Source organism: Phoenix dactylifera, chromosome 12 (assembly GCF_051530095.1).
Source record: "Phoenix dactylifera cultivar Ajwa chromosome 12, Ajwa_hap1_PhDact_Kaust_v1.1, whole genome shotgun sequence".
Taxonomy (NCBI): domain Eukaryota; kingdom Viridiplantae; phylum Streptophyta; class Magnoliopsida; order Arecales; family Arecaceae; genus Phoenix; species Phoenix dactylifera.
The window spans coordinates 29,737,764-29,759,700 of record NC_143201.1 but is presented as its reverse complement, the minus strand read 5'-3'; the positions used below and the strand labels follow the sequence as shown (position 1 = coordinate 29,759,700).

The following is a 21,937-nucleotide window of genomic DNA, read 5'->3' as shown; positions in this document are numbered from 1 at the left end:
TGCCCCCGGGTCCAATTTCCAGCAACAGTGCCCATTCACAGTCCGACGGTGGCCAGGGGAATCGACCATGGACTCAGCTTGCAATTGACTAAAGGCAGGAGTAGGCCTAGCACCAAAGGATCGAGTCAAGTAAAAGGTTCTTCCGGAAAAGTGATGCCGAGATGGTAACCCTTTTAGGTACAAGGCAGGAGAGGCAGTCATATTGACCATATTGGCTTTTTAGCCTGCATGGCATACATGTGACGGTTATAAACAAAGTTGAATGACCGAGCAAAAGACAACAGTCCATGTTCCTTTTTTCTCTTTTCGTAAGAGACAACCAGCTATGTTCAAATTCGTTTAAAAGTAAACAGTGCAGTGAATAACCTACTTTATTCGCGCATGGGCCATATGGTACTTTTAGTTTTAGGAGATAGGCATGATGTACATAAAGAATACCAGAGCTCTTCAATCTTTGGCTAGTTTATCATTTTGCCACGGCCCTTCAATAACATTAAACTCTTTGATAGGCCCCGCCCCCAGTCATTAATGAGTGGGAGGGACACCACCACTTTAGCCCAAACACCCCCGTATATGCCAGCTTGAACGCAGCAAAGCCTCCTCAACCTCACCTGCTCCTTTCATCATGACACCTAAAATATCAGATGAGGCTACTTCAGGACGAAGCTATCAGGCTACAAATCTCACCAGTAACTCAACATGATTGGTCTCTTTTGGATCAGAAAAACTCAATGGTGCTATATTGTACTCAATAATAACTATTCAATGACAACGTACATAAACCTCAATGAATGACAAAATGGAAAATATTTAAAGCTTGAGATACAGCTGTCTGACGAAAAAGGACGGCTAGGAAAGCCAGACATCTATGACCATCCCTATCTTTTTAGGATTCCAATGGTACAAGAATCAGTCCGTGACATTACACCAATTAATAGATTAATGTTTGCGTGGGTCTGGAGATGCTGCAAGCACGGGGACCTCAAGAACTTCCGGAGAACAATAGCTCATACATTTTTCCTCGCAGCAACCTGATCAAAATGCAAATATGAGCCACCCAAGATTATTTATGATGATATATAAGGAAGTCCAGCTGTGCCAACAATTTGCAGCATCTATGAAATCTGGTTAGATTTATTTTTTTCAAGTCCGGTGGTGCAAGTCTCGTGCCAAAAAAGGAAACTCTTTCAGCAGGCGGACAAAAAGATTGTGGCAGCTGTCACATTTTGGTGCTTGATGAAGCTTAGCATTTATCACCAAGAAGTGAAGGCAGGCAAGTTAATCTGCACTATCAAATAAATATTAAAGACGATATCCTTAGCTATTTCACCAACTCAATGCAAGTCCTGTGGCCCTGCTTTATATTTATTTTCGAACAGATGAAATCATCAACTGACAGCAGTGTCCAGGCTAGAAATATTTATATACTGGAGCATACGTGTTGGATGATGACTGTCAATACTCTAAAGCTACTAGGGATGGTATACTGCCAGGTAAGACATCAATCAGCAAAACATATAGCGCAGAGACATACCACCTACTGTGGGAAGAAAAAAGAAAAGGGTTCACTAGTTCAGCCAAAAAACATAAATGATAAATCTCATTCATCTCTCCCATGGGGATAAGTCGTCACCTTGAGAAGGGGAGACAGATCTCTGAAACTTCTTTTGTAAGGTCCCTATTGATGGGGAGTTAACACTGCAAGATCAACAAACAACAGAGTTAGAGAAGGTAAGCATCCAAAAATATGGAAAACATCATAGAGAAAGTATACCAAAGGCTTACACAAGGGAGTTGCAAAATTTAAATATCAGGAAAACACAAATAAATAGGGAAAAAATTATGGTTGCATTGCAGTATCAAAAACCAAAATGAAGAAAACATTGAAATGACGAGTGATAACCTTGAATCCATAGGTATGTACAGAATCTAATTTGGAAAATAATATTACCATACCAAAATTCAAATTCTTTTAATGTGATGGACATAATTGACAGCACCCTGGTAACAAGTCACCCAAGGAGGAAACAAATATTTTCAGGCAAGAGCATATGGACGGTTCTTCACACAAGATTATGAGCCACTGTTAGACAGGCTAAAATTCAGAAAAAGGGGAATAAGCTGCAATGCCATGTCATTGTAGGAGTGAAATCAAAATTCTACCATGTTATTTCAGGGCATCAACTCTTACATTAATAAGAGTTGTTGGATATGATAAGTTTACACCATAATACACTGTCCCCACAGCTACTGTTGATATTTACGGAGCAAACCAGTAGGCAGTGTACTAAATGCTATAACAGCCATCAATGTTCTTTCCTCAGAATGGAAGGATGAACTTGCTTTGTTTTCACAAACTGAAAAAGTAGGAAAGAGAGCAGAGACCTGCCACTCTAACAAGTGGCACTGATACGAGCGGTAATCCTAGACGCATACGGAAGTCTATGGAAAAAAGGGAAAAGAAAAACAATTAATCACCGGATACAAAATTTGAATTTTACACTTGCCCAACCAATTTGCTATTAGGCTGATGGGGTTCCTTCATTATTCGTACCCCACTCTTCCTCACCCTCATTCCCATTAACAAGGATTGCGCCATCTGTAGACTCATCAGCTTCAACTTCAACCGCTTCTTCTTGACCTTCCTCCATGGCACGGTCTTCAGTCACCTGCAAACAAATTTTGCTGTCACACAATCTAAAGCAGCAAGGTAGGATTCAGTGAGGAGAAGAGGCAGATTTTAAGAAACCAACAGAACAAACAAGGAAGGATCAAAAAGGAACTGATGAAATATAAGAAAAGAGAGAATACAACACACCCATACTATCTATAAGCACAACCTACCTCACGACCTGAATCTCCATTTTCAAGAGGTACATCCTCTTCATCAACTTGCATGCTTTTGAAAGCTTCCACAAGATTGATATTTGACCTTTCAGCATAGCTTAAATATTCCACAGCGGGAGGATAATTACCCCTGTTTTCATGAATGTTCACTAAAATTAAACACCAAATGTTTGCATTAATCTGCAGAAAATAAGATACAACAGACTGAGTTTCAAGCAACTTACTATAATTACAGCAGCTGTTTAAAACTAGTTTATGCTCAAATATATAAGTGCCCAAATTCTTAGAGTTAATATTGAAAAAAGTTATAATTTGTGGTTTAAATTTTGTTTCCAGACAAACTAAACATTTACAAGAAGAAATGAACTCATGAATCCTCATAATAATGTTTCTCAAATTTCTGTGTGATTTCAATCATGAAAGCAAGAATTCAATGAAGCCAAATTCTAAAAGGAAAAAACAAGGTGCCTTTCTGCCACCTAAATGTGATCAGTTCCCTTGCTGATTGCACAGACAGCCACCTTTTGGAACACTACTGGATGTTCTAGTTTAGATTGATGTTGCTGTATATGTGCTTGATATAAATAAAAAATGGCTCTTTATTTTTTTTTCCTCCAACATGCAAGAAACTTTGGCTTGCATGGCTAGTGTGAAGATTATAAAAGCTATCTATGGTTAGTTTTTAAATCAACAATGTACCAATCTTTATAAAGATAGCTAGAGTTATTTGATCTGGTCCATATAGAATAAGAATTAGCATCAAGACCAAAAAGGTAGTTGAGGCTTACATCGTCCCCAATGAAAAGAGTTCTGATATATTTCATGTCTATTTAGAACTTTCGATGCCTCAAGTTGTACCAATAATATTATTTTCAGGGAGTTCTGAATATGGTCACTCATTAATTGTCATTAAAATATCATTGGAGTTAGAAATGCCATAGACTTGAATTTGTAGTAGTTGCATACCGGACGATGATTCTCAATCTCTTATTCAATTCGGTATTTTTGTAAAAAGTCAGGATAGAGGGCATCGGTCAAATGTCTGAAAAAAATTCCAGCTGTTAACGTTCTAAAGATATGCTGTATGCTATATACTTTTGCATGTTCACAGGTTACAATTTTCAACACAATTTGGCAATTGGTCCATGATATCTTCTGCTGTTTAAGATAAGTTACCTCGTCCATTCTTTCGATCGATAAAGTTCACAGATCACTGTGTTCTTTTTTCTTTCCCAATTCTCAATAATCTTTTTGTTTTCATTCAAATAAGATGCCTGAAGAATGTAAAGCGAATAATGCAAATTCTTTCATGAATTGAACACAAATAAAAGTAAACAAACACAAACGAAAAAAAACACTGACAGTCCTCAGAAAGAAGACATTTTTTTGAAAGTCTGAATCCCTGATTCTTGTTGCCAACAAAAGATAAAAAATTTCATTAAGGTATTCAACAACAAGACTTGGACAACAACCTTCTATTGTTCAAATTTTCAGAACTGAGGAAGCAGTAAATAAAGAAGGCATGCAACTGATGCATAACAAATCATGGCATCTACGACAATTCATGCCATAGATGTCATGATTTCCATCTGATGCATAACAAAACTAAGAGCACAAGCATAATGAGGTAGAGTACTATGGAAAAACACTAGAAAAAAGAATATGTAACAATTACCTCACAAACAAATCATAAGTATTCCAGCCAGCTCTTAATATAAGTTATGTCATTGAAGGTGCCATGAAAGAATTAGCTTTAAATAAAAGAAAACCTCCTAAATATCAAGCCGTCGCTGGAAACTCTAATGCCATCAAATTCATTTTAAGTCAATCGATCAAATAGGGAGAAAAATTAAGACAAGCAAGAAGTATATCAAAGGAAGAAGTTCCATGACTAAATAAAGACTTCACGCTCCTTATTTATCTAATCTCCTATTAGAATTGAGTTTCAAATTTACTGTCTAATGTAAACTATAACAGTTTTAGAAATTGAGTGCTTAGCTGGCCGCTGGGACGTCTAAGTACATGAACAGAAGATCAGAAAAGAACCACGAAAGGAGAGCTGTAACAGCTTAAAGTCCTCAATAGTCCCTACCGAGATTAAGGTTTATATTTAATTACAATCAACCTAAAATCTTCCCCATAATTTCAATCATATCCCACTTATATCATATTTTCCGGGCTGGTCCTAGTCTTTCAGCCCCTGCCATTTCTTGTTTTTCCATTTTTGTTCAATCATTTTCTAAAGTCATGCAGCTAGCTAACTCACTAGGGTCAAGGATAGAAAAATCAATGCTTCATACCTAGCATGATGGGATTTACTCAAAAGAATTTGCCTGGTTTCCGATCAAACAATATGAATTTCTAACAATGCAGGAACATCTTAGTTACAAGATCACAAGACACTTTGAATGTGAGCAGAAAATTGAGGCACAAAAGGTTCCGCACCATAGCTGTATGCACAAAAATATAACCATATAAAAAAAAAATGAAATCGCATAACAAGTACCTTTCATGGGCAAGATTTGATTCGACAGCAAGAGCAACTTGCCAGTCCTCGAATAAATTAGGGTATTCTTCAGGATCAGCCAATGATTCTGCAGCTTTTGGGTTGATCTTCATTCAAAGCAAATTAGAAGCAAAAAAGGGAAGATCTTTTAGATGGCTTCAAAAAACAAAGGAAGAAAATTGAACAAAACAGACATAAACTACCACTAATAGCATAAATCAACTGAAAATAAAAAATGACAGTAGTTCTTAATCTTGCTCACTTTAACATATTTTTAGCAAATCTATGATACTATTTTGAGCAAAAGCTTAAAGGAACAAACAAAAAATATACCTTATTGAGATCATTTTTCCATACTCCTACAATCTCAGAGACTTTGCTTGGAAGATAGGAACGTGCCATCAGCGCAGCTTCTGGTATTCGATTACTGTAAAGAATGAAAAATGATTAACAAAAACAGTTGCCACAGCATCATCTCACCCTACAAAAAATGATACTTCAAAAAAGAAAGGGTACGGCGTATTAAGCACAAGTACCTCTCCACCAACAATTGAAGGCAATCCTCCAATTTACCTAGCATAAATAGACAAAGGAAAGCAACATTATTCTTCCCTTGCTCTTTAGCAAGAGATGCAAGTTTTGTTATCCCTTCAGCATCTCCAAGAGATGAGTAAAGAAGCAATAAGCCACTGAAATCCATAGCATGTGATAGACACTCCTCAGCCATTTCTAACTGCATAAAAATGCAAAGATATCACTCCATTTATATTTTTTTCTAGCAGGCTGTCCAGGACAACAGACATGATTTCAGAAAGTTACATTCTCCCAACCACCAAATGCTGTTACATATTAACAGAAATATCAAAACAAAACCAGCAAGTTCAAATTCATCACAAGTAAACCAGAATATGTATATATTAGCATTTGATGACCACTGCTGCTTAAAAAATTGCAATATCCAATTTGTGATGCTATCATTTATCTTCTTTAGTTTTTATGTTTCAAATCATATTCCTTTCCCTTATCACCTTTTCTAATTGTTTATTCAAAGTCTTCAGCATTTTCAGAACTTCTTCTTGAAGCCTCTCTTGTGGATTCCCATACTTGCTATATTGATATTTAATGCTTAAATCATGTCTTCATTCAAAACACTGACAAGTCATTTAGTGTATACTAGATGGCATTTTTAAATAGCAAATAACCAATTATTTTTCACTTAAAGGTTCTCATTATACCTTCCCAGTAGACAAAGCTAGTTCTCCCAACTGCTTCCACTTAGACTCGCTTTGTACTTCAATAGCAATTGCCTGCAAAACAAATTTCTGTCTTCAGATGGGAAACAAATGGCTACAAGGAAAAATTTATCAAAAGGTAGAATTAAGATGAGCAAAATTTGTATGACCATCATCTGCTTCAGTGACTACTAATGGTCTAATGCATACCTTTGCAACCTCTAATCTTCCAAGCTGTACAGCTAGATCAAATCTGTAATTAGGATCTGTAGCTACTTCAAGAGCATCATCTAGCATATCCCGAGACTCCAAGAAACGAGCCACACTGGCAAATCATGAGATAAAATCCAAGGGAAGCTCAGTGAGCAGTTGTAGTATTAAAGGAAATGAAGAAGAATTCAACAATCAAGATTAGAAAAGCAACGAGACAAAAACTATCTAAATGAGACCAATGACAGGACAGTATGAACCATATAGCAAAGACAACCCACACATGTCTACTCTTCCGTACTTTCTTATGGAAAACAAAGAAGAAGAAACTCCAGAATATCATGTCTTTTGTATGATGAAAAGGCTGACATGAGAGTTCAAACTTCAAAGCCTTTTGTTGATCCACAAATAAACAATCTCAGAGAAGGTACCCAAACATCAGAATAAAATTCAACCATGAAAAAAGCCAATTTGATATTCTGAATTGAGTTAATTTAACAACACAGACTTCTTATTGGTCGATTTGCGTTCTGTCAGAATTCAAGCTCTCAAGAGATTAACAAGTGCAATACTGACACATTGAATAGAGACAAGGATGTACCTGTTATGGTGTTCCTTTGGTATCGATGGCAAGATTTCCTTTGCACGATCCAGATCCCCACGCATCACTAGAGTTTTGTACTCAATCAAACTAAGAAGTAAGGTGTAGCCCATAACACTGCAACAGAAGAAATTATTAGCCACAACAAACCAAGGCTGCGGATGACAGAAGATCATAAGCGAATATCTCAAGTGAACTCACTTGAATTCCTTGTCAATAAGATACACCCGGCTTTGATTAGCAAGGTACCCCAACAAGTACATAGGCCGATCCAGGTGAAACATGGTGGTGACCTACATTCAACAAAACAGATAATCACAGAACTCCTGGAATGAACAAGTCTGCATATGAATAAGCATCAAAAACTGAATTTGAAGTGAAAGTTCAAATATTTACCTCCCCTCCAACACAATAATTTAGTCGCCAAGAAGAATTATTGTAAATAAAACAGTCTCCAACCCATATCCCTGTTCGGACCCGCTCATTCACTTCATGAAGAAGCTCAAATGCATCCTCAACACCTTGCTCATCCACTGACTTTCCAGATTCTAGATAGGAAGAAACAGTCTCTCTCTGTAGAAAGAGATCAAGCTTTTCAAAACTAGCATTGATGACATAAACGCACACAATAAAACATGCAAATGCCTTTTCTTGATTAAAAACAATACATGCAAATGTCATATCTATATGAACATGTTCCTGAGAAAAATTACAAAGCAGAGGAAACTAAAGGAAATCATGCAACAATAACACATAAAAAAAGGCAACAATAGAACATAAAGAAAAGGATAACTGAGTCGGCTAACTTACATTGTACTTTAGGATGTAGAATGATGTATCACTAGCAATCGCCACTAGGTCACCACTATCCGCCCAATAAATATTCTGCAAAACATATCCATGATAAATGATAACGAATAAAAATACGATGGAAAACTAGCTGAAGCATGACAACATATACAGAACAAGTTTGGAACAAAGAAAGAACTCACTTTAACATTCACATCAATCCGACGAATTAATTTGCATTCTGCCCAATCATAAAAGCAAACGAAGTCATTTGAGCACATTGCCAGTAATGATCCCCCAAAGATACGCTCTGCTGAAAAAGTCGGTCGGATACTTTTTTTCTCCTGAAAGATGTCATAGCCTTCAAGCTCAGTTCAAGTTCCAAGGGGTCAAAAGACAAAATTTTCTGGTTGCTGTAATCCATTACTGGAGACTATCATAATGACGACAAAACACAAGTATCTGATAACAAAATGACAAGACATCTACAAAACACAATTTTTTGTTCATGACTGTTGGCATGCATTTGACGTCGACGGCAGATAGATTATGAAGCATCAGCTTGTGAATTGCTATTTGTTTAGCTCCAAAAAATTCAGAAGCCACATATTTGGAAAGGATGAATAGCCAGCACAAAGTGCTCATTATGATCAATGAAGTATCCAGGAACATCCCTTACAGTAGTAAAACAACGATTACAATTATAATTAAAACATAACAGAAGCAGACAACCATTTACAGCAGATCATCTATGAACAATCAGGATATACAGAAACCCCAGCAAGAAATGGTTCTTCGGTTCTTCCTAACAATGGACTACCCATTCGTCAACAAATTGTAATACCAACCACAGGAAGTAACAGTTCCGTTCAACATGGGCTACCCATACATCAACAAATTGTAATACCGAAAAAATAATTTTGAGCTGCAAAAGAGAGAGCAGAAGCTTAATGGGTCAGTGGGATGTAAAATCTAGCCACTTTTTTCCCATGCGTACAAAATCAATCTGATAATCAATCTAGCATGGCCTATAGACTTACTACATAGAAAAAATCATCGAAATAAATTATTTAAATATTGTTGCAAAACTAAAAAAAGAATATAAGGGCTGGTGCTAGAAAGTGGGAGGAAGCCAATTGAACAGAGATAAATAGAGGTAGAAGCAGACCTGGAATGTTTTACTAAAAATCTTTATCCTTGATGTAGTTTCCCTGATTGCATATTCTCCATCAGATGACCAGACAAATTCCAAAGCAGATCCGAAGGATCTATTTCTCCATGCCAATGCAGTATATATTATGTATTCCCCATCTCCACAAACAACAACAAATCTCCCATTTGGATTATGTTTTAAGCTCTGAACAAACAAAAAGAGAAACAACTTTGATCAATGCTTGCTTACTGGAAAGCAGGGGCAATTCAAGTAGCAGCAACTACAAAACCAAAGAATATTGCATCAACCAGCATTAAGCAAATCAGAAACCATATTTTCTGGTAGAAGAAATGATTACTTAATTTCCCAAAACAGAGCATTTATACATAAGTAAAAATCGATATGCCTCATTACAGCATCAAAGTTCATCCATTCTTTGCAAGTTGCACATCCTCAACATTTTTATTCAGTATATCTGATCTTCAAGCTCCAAAAACTTATAGAGCATCACTTTCCTCTTCTTGGTGACCTCCATACTCTAATTGACTGATAGTTTTAGGGAAGTGATAGCTAAAATATATTGAAGTTTCAATCCATAAAATAATCAGGCAAGACAAAAAAACAGATGAAGCCCAAGATATCAGGAGATAACAACAGCAATTACTCCAAAACCAATCATACATCTCTAAAGTAAAGCCTGAAGACTATTCTCCAAGATATGTCTCACTGCAAGGTAATACAAGGTCAGCAAATCAAACACCATAGATTTTTTTTCAGCATTTAACAAATACTATTTTATTTGCTCTGGTTTCTATAGACAAGTAGTAGACTATTGTGTTCTATAGGTCATCTGGTGCATTAGTTGGAACACATGCACATGCATGTGCACAGATGCACCAACAAGCACATGCATGCACACATGCGACCAGGAAGGCTTCATAGGTTGAGCACAGCATAGAGTCAACCATGAAACATAGCAGATGTATACGCAACTGATCGCATTCAAAAAACTTACTTGTGGGTAGAGATCACAGCTTCCCAATTCCTTCACAGCTAAAGGCAGTCTTTCTCCATCTGTGACCTGACAGGTAGAAAAAGTTCCCTAACCTTCAAATTAACTTTCATAGAATTTTTCTTGACTTTCTTGAAAGCAGATCACGGCTAACCTACCTCAAAATCTGCTCCAACAGTCTTGATATTCACTGTCTGTATTTCATTATGCTTTGCCCATATAATTTTCCCACTGCTATCCATGCTGGCAACTGGTTCTTCACGACCAAGTTTTATCATAATGGTTCCTTCATCATATCCAATTACAACCCTAAAAAACAAAACCATTGCCACATTTAAGCAAGAAGAAAGAACCAAGAATCATACTCACTGCTCATTACTATCACATTTCAGATAAATTCAGGACCAGCAACACAATATCTATACTCATAAGTCATGAAAAGAAAATTAAAAAGTAAAATAAAGGACAGCTCCTTTTTTTTACCTCCTTGATCCTTTCATGTATCCAACAGCCCAAACTCGTTCAAGGCCATAATTTAATGTGTTCTCCAGTCTGTAAAAGTATAAAAAAATTAAGTATATCTCCAACTGAAGATCCACCACAATATTAATGTCCTCCTATCAAACATTAACACCTAATATAATATGAACCGAAAATAATATTGATGACTTCTAGGAGGAAACGAATAAAGTAATAACCATCAGTTGGTATGGGTCAAGCTCAGGATTATGGCTCAAGCACAGGTACTAGATGTATGTTTTGCACGTATATAATGTAGTGAAGAAGGCAGAGCCCATGTCAGAAACACATTATCCCAAAAAGGCTGTACCCCATTTTCCTGATATCCTGGCTATACAAACAGCTTGGTTCCTGTTGATTCCCATAACTTCTAGAGACAACAGATTGATCTGCTCGTATAGTGAATTGCTGATTTATAATTACACAATAGGTACGTTAACAGTGATTATAACGTCAACTAACAGACCCTGCACAAAATTGCAAAATTACCAGCCAGATAATGCTCGCCCTCCCTAAGCAATCAGCTAGCTAAAGCCAACTGGGAATTGGAAACATGAGTTCTGTCCGCAATTATTGATATCTCAGCAATTGTTTCTGAAGATTCCAGGACTGAAGATGGATCAGAAATCTTTACCAGGTAAGACCTGCTGTCCATAAAGCACTCAGCATTCACTCTTCCCCAGTAACCATTGCAACAAAGCAGCGTAGAAGAGTTAACAAAGTGAGAAATTTGCTTTCCTTCAGATATGACAGGATAAATAATGATATCCAGAATGTATATCATCATTTCCAGATATATTGTGGCTCAAGGAAAGTATGGACACTATTCTTCCAAAGCCACAAAAAAAGTTTGATGATGAAACGACCATTTTGTAAACAATTCAGTTCGAAGCAAGGTTAGCCGCACCGTGCTAAATCAGCCGGTTCAGGGAGTACCAAACCAGACCGGCCAATTACCAGCACAGTTCAAAGCTTCAATTCAGTATATAAAGCTCGCCTAGTCGCCCTTGCTTCACTTCACCCTTCCCTTATTTCGAAATCCTAATTCCTGAAGCCCTCCATCCCCGGCTAGTTCGATGACGACGACTATTCAAGCCCTCTCTTTCAGCCTCTCCCCCCTCCCTCTGCCTCTCTCTCCCTCCTCTCCCTCTCCCTCCCTCTCTCCCTCCCCCTCAGTGATGATGACGACGCCTATTTGGGCCCTCTCTCTCTCCCCCTCCTCCCTCTCTCTCTCTCTCTCTCTTCCTCTCTCATCCCTGTCGCCCTCCCTCTCCAGCTCTCCATGTTTTGGTATGCCTTGAGATAGCACGGTAGGGACCTACATTATACCGGTTCAGCGAACCATAGTTTGAAGTAATATCCATATAACAAATTGACAATGAAGAGCAATCTTAACAGCAAAAAACACAAAAAATGCTCAAGTTTTCCAACTAAGGGAAATTCAAATATTCCAATAAAACTTTGAAAGTAAAAAATTTTCAGTTTAAATACAGCTTTGGAAATTTAAGAGGACTATTTAGGATAGTAGCCCTCTAGACAGGCCGACATCACATGATACAAAGGGAGAACTAACTTTTCACAACAAAAAAGAAGGATCATCCACATACATAAATTTGATGGACCCATTTTCCCAAGCATTGAATATTGACATAGGATAAAAAAATGACATTTTCACCCAGCCAACTTCTTGCCATGTTAAGAGTGCCGATTGAAATAGTTAGTAAAGTAAAGTCACCAGGAGTTAGATACCAGTGACCTGGGAACAAATCGGGTCCTCAACCTGATTTTGAATAAGCTTCTTTCATCCCAGTTCAAGAAAAAAAAGGACCTTCCTGACCATGTTATTAGCAAGAAATCTAGAGTAAGACGGAACCCATCTAATCAACTTCTTCATATACCAAAAAATTAAGTTTCTAGAGGAAATCTTGATCCACATCAATAGCTTCATTAGAGGTTAGGAAAACTTATATAAGATTTCTTTGACAACTATTCAAACATCCAGCAAGTCAACTACGATATATCAAGTCTTTACAATTTCACTTTTGCTGCTGCAATTTAGAGACATAAAGCAATCCATAATCCCTTGGGACAACCTAATCTTCAAAAGCCCAAGAACTAACCCCCCCCCCCCCTCCAAAAAAAAAAAAAAACCACCATTCTTCCTCACCTTTTGAGTATAAAGTTGCAGCCATGAAAGTCGCCTGAGTATTAACTTCACAAGACCAATTCCAATTAGGAGTTTGTCTTAGACAGACCTTTGCATGCCTAGGTCATCTACACAGACTCGGAGCGCAAAACCTCAATCTGATACAACAAAAAGCAAGCTGTCTTCCAAGACATCTCTAATTTGTGATATTTTCCTCCATGATTCTTCTCCAGATATCATTATTTCACTGCATGGTCTCTTTGATTACTGCAGGTGACAATTCTGCTTTCACGTACATATTTTTACTTAGAGTAAGCATTTCCTCAAAATGCCTCCAAGCTATTTCCTCCAATTTCATATTGGTGCATACAAAGTCATTATTTTCTAGAAGCGAAACAAAATCCAAAATAATTAAAAACCGGTTTTGGAAAACAAGCACATGGAGAAACAAAACTGAACAAAATAGTATAAAGAAAAACAACCACAGATATATATTCCTCGACCATTCATGAACTTATAAACAAACAAAGGCAAGACAGATTCCTAAGAGAGATTCCAAAACAAAGTGAAATGGAAGAAATGTGTCATGCTGGAAATGAAAAACTCAAAATCGCCTTACAGACCTCCAAGAGGGCATGTGTATTCCATAGATACAGGAACATTTAAAACAAATTGCCCAAGTCATAACTGTTATCTATTGCAAAAAGAAGATGCTACACTTAACTGTCACTGCTACAGAAAGGATCTCTGCGATACAAAAATATCCACAACAAGCAGTAGACATTTTACAACATGCAGTGGATGCGCGATCTACAACAAAACCTATATCTTAGAGTTATCTCCTGCCCCCTATCTAGCACCTTATCTTTCAGTAGTATCCTAGCCCTCATTATAATCCTATTTATAATAATCTTCATCTATCTCTACACTCAGTGTCCTAACCATATCACTATCAGCAACCCTGCTAGTTTTTACTGTATTTTCAATTGGTTTCCCATATAAAATGCTTATGTCAGTCTCAATCCTGAAGGAAAGGTTGTGGGCAGCCATCAATTTATACAAATAAAAGGCCAAACTATCAAATGAAACTTTTATTTATTTTTAAGGATAGAATATTATATGAATTGTAATTCAGAATAGATAAGTGTAAACAAGATGGTGAGCATTTCACTGTTCTAGAAGTTAGCATTCCGCCCTATCGAGTGGTTCATGTACAAAGAAGATTTCAATATTGCTGCTCGAACGAAAGGGATCCGGAACAAACAAAGAACAACAGTTGCAAGAAGAATCTGAAACGTAATCAGATTACAAGGGAAGCCCTGCAGTTGCACTTGGTTCATTAAGAAAAAGAAAGAACAATAAGAAGAATTGATGTGCAAAAATTAATGGAATGAACAAACATGCTATCTTTTAGATTTAAGACAGAAATTGTCTAGCCTGTTGATTGCACAGCAGATGGTGCCAGCTAGTAAGTGTTATCACTAAGCCTACATCATCTACACAAATGAATTCTCTAAAATGCTATAAAAACAAGTTGAAATGGACTTCAGAATTCACGTGGATGAGTAAAAAGAACGTTACTGCCACAAATGCACATATGATTTAGATCAAGAAAGCACAAACCTGTATGTAGTTGCATGCCATATACGAAGAGTTCCATCCTCTGAACCTGTAATTATTATAGGAAGCTCAGGATGAAAACAGACGGCTGAAACATTGTGGGTATGGCCTTCAAGTGTTTGAACACAACTTTTGGTTTGATAATCCCAGACCTGAAATTCATTAAATTTATTAACAGAAAGCTGCAGAAGAAAACAAATACAATAACTATGCAACAAAAAATCAGGAGGCGGACCTTTGCAGTGTGATCATCAGAACCAGTAATCAAGTACGGCCTATCACCACCAGTAAAGTAATCAACGCAATTCACTCCCTTCAAATGAGCATCTAAAGTAAAATTTGGGTCTGGAGAACCAAGATTCCAGATCTGGAAAGTCAATTTTTAAGATAGACCAAACGATCAAAAAGGAGAAGTGGATTGCCATAAACCAACAGTATTATACTAGTATTCATGCCACCAATCAAAAGATAATTCAGCAACACCTTTACTGTGCGATCAAGGGAGGCACTTGCAAATGTATTGGTGTCTTTCGGATTAAAAGTGACTTGCATCACATAGTGGGAATGTCCCTCAAAAATTTGAGTACACATCCAACCCTTCTCCCAGTCCCAAAGCTTTATCAACATGTCATCTGATGATGATAACACATATGGAAGGGTTGGATGGACAGCCAGACCCCTGATATAATCTGTATGTGCCTCAAACACTTTAACCTTGTCCATCGTGTTATAATTGTACACCCGGATGAACATATCATCTGCTCCAGCCACAACCCACTGTTTGCGTGCTATGAATTTTGCTGATCGCACTGAAAATTTATCAAGCATATTAGAATCTATTGCCAACTCCAGCAAAAGTATGGAGGGTGAAGTACAGAGTAGCATACCAGGCAATTCTGTCACCTCAAAAGATTTTACCATAGTCTGAAAATGAATCAACAAACATAATAAACTTGATCAGGAAGATCCAGCAAAGAAAGTGAGGTGTTCAACCGACAATTGCATAAACTTCTACATCTCAAACTTACACACTCAAGAAAAAGGATCTAAACCAGAACATCATGTCAATATGTAATTATGCATATCTGTCTGCAAGCATGCATGCACATACGTACGTACCAATAAATGAAAACAGAGCATGTGAAATCTAACTATAGGCCCTAGCAACAAACTAAGGAATTCGTCCATATTACATAGCTATGTCAAGGATTGCATCATATACATCAAAAGGCACAAAAGTATGTAAAAGTATTGAGCTCCTACTTATGGATTTCACATCTAGTTTCCATAATGCCTGGGTAGCATGTTTTGTTTGCTTTTATAGATCCTTCTTCTTAATGATGTGCATGGCTATCGTCCCACCATGGATGTTTAACTTATCGGTTTAAGGAGTGAGGGAGCAGAATCCATACTGCTAGAGCACACTTGAACACGTTATTGACCATCATTTGGAAGCCCATCTTGATGACACAGATTTTCACAACCCAATTACTGCAACATCAGGCGTTGCATGGTTTTATCCCCTCACCTTCATTCAACATTAAATGGCATTAGGAAGATCACCAAATCTACTCGAAGATGGTTACATCAAAGAAGCCATTTGTTTATTCTCATGCCTCCAACTTCTAGGGTTAAGCCATTATGCACTTCATGCCACGAAGCCTTTTTAGGGTTATCAAAAAATTTATATGTTCGTGATGTGCATCTGTCGTGAGTTTTGAGCTTAAGGTATATTTTGTTGCTAGCATCTAATGATGCCAAGAAATCAGAAAGCATGGAGTTGAAAAAGTACACTGAATGCGGTTATCTAAATGTCTGTAATTGCACACAATGACTAAAACTCAATCTCAAGTTTTTTTTCTAGACATAAATCAAACTGCAGCATTTGAAATGCTTTTTTTTGTAAGTTGGAGTTACATAAGACAACAATACTTAACCATTGCGAACCATTCAGTTCGGGCTGCACCGAATTGAATCGATCAGGTACCAAAACGATTTGAATAGTCATGACGGTTTGGTGTCTTAAAACCCTCCCGAGCCTCAACCCCCCCATGATGCCACCCAACCCTCCATTCTCTCTCTCCCCCGTCCTGCCATGATCAGAGCTTCAAAGCTCTGCCACGTGTGTCGTCGCTTGCTCGTCTCACTTGCCGCTCATCTCCCCCCTCCCCCCATCTTTGATGTTGATTGACGCCGACCGACATCGATCAATGCCTAAGTAAGCCCTTCCCCCACTCTCCCCCCCCCCTCCCTCCCTCCTTCATCTCCCCCTCCCTCTCCTATTTTCGTACGCCTTGGCATGGTACCATACCACACTGGTCGCCGGCAATTACGAGCCCAAGTACCAGTACGGCAGCTCTTGCTTATAGCAATTTAAATAACTAGAGTTGCAAACATCACATGCAAGCAAATTTATCCTTATGCATGGAGAATTACTTTGCTTTGTCTTAATCTATTATTGCCAAATTGCTTGCATTCTCCACATTATGCTCCTCTAACCAATGGTTCTCAATTTTTGATAATGCTTGAGCATCTTTCTGATTTGGTATTCGATGGCATCTTCATTGCAATAAAGTTTGACAAAAATAACCAAATCTAAGCAGCATACTTGCCCCATGAGCCCTTTTTCCAATGTTGTTGCATTAAAATAGACTTTCCACAAGTACCTATTGTAGGCATGAACCAGATGTTACTCAAATTGCTAAGAAGCTACAAAACATCCACCGGTTCTCTAGTGCCTCTCTACTGGTCCCAAACTTCCACTAATGTGCTCCATCTATCATGCCGATTACCTTTAGTACTTGCTTCCTGGCGGGCCAAGAAATACTTCAAGCTTCAAGGAAGAACTGATAACAAAAATCTCATGTTTTATAAAAGGAAATTGCAAATAACAATATCATCCATCTGACCAAAAAAAAGAGTATCCCTCACTTTTTTTCCCCCTAGCAATGTGGAGGGTTGAGGGGGATCAAAGAAGCACCAAACTAAGATAAAGAATAGAAAAAACAGACTTACTTTATGGTTGTAATTTACGATGTTTGTGCATATATATTGAAAGATTGGTTCAGGAAATGGAGCAAATGTAGTCTCACTAGCAATATGATCCTTATGATAGACGCTTTATGAAAGTGAAATCATCTAGAAGCAAGCTTGCGTGTGTGCACAGGTTTCCAAAGTGCGGAGCCCTGGGAAGGAGATATTTGTTGCCGACATCTTGTCCACCATTTCACTCCATTCTACCTAGCTACTAAGCACCCCATCATCATTCTCCAACAGCTCTAGAATCATCCACCAAAAAGCCTAGTCCCCTCACAATCCTTAACTAGATTCCAAAAGCACATAATGTCTATATGGGTTTATTCCATGAGTCACAAATCTATCATCACCCAAAGAACCGTAAATTTAGTGTGCACAAAAATCTTGGGAAAAAGGAACATGGATCCGAGAGAGAGAGAGAGAGAGAGCAGGGAGTGCTAGCACCAGCAAGCTTGACATCTAAAATAAGTTATGGTTCTTATGTCCTCTTACACTTGTTCCAACCAACATTGCTTGACCATGCCAAAGCATGCGATCGGGCTTCTCTAACTTTCTTATTCTCACAAATACCGGTACTATCTTCACCATAAATGTCAGACAGGCCCTTCAAACTCTAAAAAGACTGAAACATTTTCAGGATCTTGAACAAAACATATGCATATACAACATGCCTATTGAGACCACTCAACTGATCTTACTGACAGATGACTTCAAAGCATCAGTAGAAATTGCTCGTGAAATACGATCAGAATCCTACATTTCCCTAAAGCATCAATCATCCTTCTATATTAGTTATAGACAGCCAAACCTGCGATATCCAACTTATCCAGTCTTAGCATCATGCAAGACATTAGCAAATCTTGTACTCCTGCTAAAGAAGCGAGTTGAAATCTTATGCACCACTCCCTCTCATGAAGTGATTTGAATCCATTTTTCTTGATTATTCAAACATGAAATGAAACAATAGACATCAAAGTTAACTATCATCAACAGCCATCTTTTTTCTGTGATACAAATGATAACAACATGTACCTAATCAGTATGACATTTAATCTAACTAATACAATTTAGTTAGACAGTTGGCATGGATTCCAGCATAACGACGACAAGGATTAATTATCCAAAGGTAGAAAAATGTAAGGCTTAATCAGTGATCGATGTCATAGACTATCTACACTTTTCATGTAACACATTTGTTCCAATAACTTGTTTTTAGCATTGAATGCATGTAGTAAAAGATGTTCCTTCTAAAATAAATCATAGTTCAGAAAAATCACGGTTTTAGAGAACTTATTGAGAATCAGTTACTTGCCTGTGATTGATAGTTCCAGATGCAGACGCTTCCAGAATAAAGACTCGTCAAAATCCTGCAGCAAAAAGACCAATGCACGATTATATATTCGTATACACCGAATTCCAGCAGAATCTCTGTCCTTGAATATTAGAAAAGACAAATGCAGGTAGCTTTAAAACATTTTTTTTTAAAAAAAAATCAAATCAAGAATCAGATTACCATGGCTCTGTTGGATGTAGATCTACGGATTTTACTCTTTCTGACCTTTGTGCAAGTTTCCTCTGATCCAAAGATCATAGAAAGCAAATTTGACATAAAAAGAATTCAAGAATTAGAGATTTGAACGCAGAAACCAGAGAAAACATAAGATCACCAAGCAGTATTCATCGAAAATTTCATTGGCGTCGGAGAGGAGTACCTTGATTTCGAGTCTGAGAGGCTGCAAGCATTGCCACGGGAACAAAAATAAGAAAAAAGAAAGAAAAGTCGATCAGCTGCCCGGAAAAAACTCAGATCTCGCGAAAATTCAAGATCCTAACGAACAAAAACTCTTCAATTGAATCAGACATCGATAATGCAGCAAATCTTGGTGCGACCACCGAGAATTCGAGCAATAAAAGCAATTACTAGCTGTTAACTTCGAATCAAGGAAATCCTGCGCCAGATCTACCGTCATTCCGACTGAGAACAGCGACTGAAGAGAAAAAGATCGGAAAAGCCTACCATGTTTCCGGGTGAAACCGCGTGCGAGCGCTGGGCAGTGGAGAAATCCGCGGATCAAGAAGCCTTAGGATGCCTGAGAACGGCGACGAGGAAGGAGAGTCGCTATCCGGTGAATCTCCTCGAGGAAAGGAATCGCGACGACGATGGCAGAGAGGAGAAACGGAACGAGGGGAGGGTGGGCTTGAGAAGCTAGGTTTGGCTTCGGGAACCAGGGATGGGGGTAGTCCTACTAGTCCTCCGCGTAAAAAATATATGTACGCACATATATAAGTAAAGAAATTGGTAATAAACCAATAATAATAATAATAATAATAAACATGATGTTTATCTTAAATTACATAATTGCCCCCGGTGCCGACTTGCTGACTTGCGATTTCAATCAGGTGTTCCTGGGAACATCACAAACTAAACTTGGATGGCAAAGAAGATGAGACTTTTTTTTTTTTTTGAACTTTTTTGCTGTATCCGTACATGTATGATAATTTCATTTTAGCACGAGAAGAAAGAAAGAAAAAAAAACTTCTCCTCTCGCCTGTCACTCTTTCTACGAGAAAAATGGCACAGAAATTTGCACAGAAATAATAGATTCACTCGTAAAGGAGATGCATTTAGGCTGCCACATCAGCCGGCTTCAATAGTTCCCTTTACTAGTTTTCGGTGCATTTGGAAACTGAATGTTTTTATGAGGGTTAAAACCCTCGGATGGCAGCCTGTCCGACGTCGTTTGCCATGTAAAAACCTGCTATACAGAAGGAAAATCATTGCTGACGCGCGGCAGTCTTGTGATGTGTAAGGACGCCATGCTGAAGATTGCAAGTATGTCATTATTTTATGTCCAAATCCACCAAAGCATGGCACACGAAGTCCCCGTACTAACGATGGCCAAGAGTGTTCACCTTAGGCTACACTAAAAGCTAGCATTTCAGATGGCCCATGTGTATCGGAAAGCAAACTCGACGGCAGATTGAGTCGCTTTCTTTACTGCTCGTCATTTTGAGAGAAATTTTATAGATAGAGATTGACCTTACATACTCTTATCTCTTTTAACTCTGATGATAGAACTCACACTAGATTGACGTGAGTTCCCATAATACCAAAAAAAAAAATGCTGGCATTTGATCGAGGTTTACCTCAGGTTATGCTAGAAGCTGGTCAGGATTTAAACCGGGCCAGAAACTGCCAATTCCTCCCCACATCAAGTGGCAAAGCGTGCTTGCTTTCTTTTTGCTGATATTATGAAGCACCAAGTTGATCTATTTTTCAGTACTCAGTCAAAGAACCAATTTAACATCAAACTTGGTTCATGGCTGCCGAAAATCAATTTTCTAGCCACTAGAGCATTAGCAAGCAGCTTCACCATTGCTGAGGATGACCATCTGCACCCTGTTCCTCGCCCAGATCCTTCGGGCTGATGGTTTTGGTGCAACATTTCTCAGGTTTTCTTAGCTCCCGTGTGAACTATTATTTGATGTTTGAGCTTCAGCTCCTTGTAACACCAGCCAGATCTGGACTCTATCTGGATGTGGCCTGAGAGGAGACCCACCGACAACCAAGTTGGGCCGGGATCATCCGAAGTTTGGATGTAACTACCGTTGCAAATGCTGGAGTCCCGCAAATTGGTCTGCGGTTGGTCTCTCTCGCAACCGACGCCATCGACCATTTCATTCTTAAACCTCAAGTTAAATGGGTCCCAGTCTTCCGGAAATTGGAGACCTAATGGCACCTGGTATGAAGAGAGATGGGACCATCTCTTAATAAGAACTGGTCCAAATCCGAGCCCGGACCGGACCGCCAAACCGAAGGAACAGTATTGTGGATTACATTACTGCTGGTGTATTAAAAGGTGTTTTGAGCAAACCACTGGCAAGCCACCACTCATTTCAATTGGAAAAACTGAAATGAGAGGGATGCCCATTAAGGGTGTTGAAATTAAGATTGAGAATCAAGAATGGTTTGAGTTGTGAAAGAATAATGGTGGCACCATATTCTTTCTTTCTTTTTTTCTTGGTGAGGGGAGGTGGTTGGGGGTGTGGATAAGGATTCTATTGTTGGATTTAAGACTATTGAAGTTGTTGATATTAAGATGATCGGGCTAAGCAATGATGGTGAGCTACCTGCTCCTTCCCGAGTAATAGAAGAGTCTTGGACGACCGGGTATGAGCCCAAACTCTATAGGGACCTTTTAATTGGACAGTCTCTTGGTAGGCCTTAAGGCTACCAGATCTGCACTACGCAAGGCCAACCCAGCC

General features: G+C 38.3%; 1 protein-coding gene across 28 annotated transcripts; it reads right to left on the bottom strand.

Moving 5' to 3' along the window:
* Nucleotides 1-711: 711 nt before the first annotated feature.
* LOC103704604 (coatomer subunit beta'-1) lies at nt 712-19,948 on the bottom strand. Of its 28 annotated transcripts, none has more exons than XR_015971688.2 (26): nt 19,689-19,948; nt 19,384-19,404; nt 19,185-19,246; nt 18,984-19,038; nt 15,523-15,559; nt 15,119-15,444; nt 14,871-15,002; nt 14,639-14,787; nt 10,834-10,902; nt 10,509-10,659; nt 10,354-10,419; nt 9,354-9,542; nt 8,389-8,529; nt 8,207-8,281; nt 7,793-7,969; nt 7,598-7,689; nt 7,397-7,513; nt 6,796-6,910; nt 6,589-6,660; nt 5,890-6,086; nt 5,687-5,780; nt 5,354-5,460; nt 2,845-3,027; nt 2,570-2,669; nt 1,634-1,698; nt 712-1,031 (listed from the first exon to the last, which is right to left on the bottom strand). XR_015971688.2 is itself a non-coding variant. In XM_008788011.6 (26 exons), exons 1-25 carry the CDS (start codon nt 19,689-19,691, stop codon nt 1,679-1,681), a joined length of 2,715 nt encoding a protein of 904 aa, XP_008786233.4. In that variant the 5' UTR covers nt 19,692-19,948; the 3' UTR covers nt 712-1,540; nt 1,634-1,678. The 28 variants fall into 28 exon arrangements, 13 of the variants coding, with proteins under 13 accessions (XP_008786233.4, XP_008786241.4, XP_026659658.4 ...); XR_001879248.5 differs by having other exon boundaries at nt 712-1,540; nt 2,479-2,669; nt 2,845-2,977; XR_003385256.4 differs by having other exon boundaries at nt 712-1,537; nt 2,479-2,669; nt 2,845-2,977.
* Between the last annotated feature and the right edge of the window lie 1,989 nt (nt 19,949-21,937).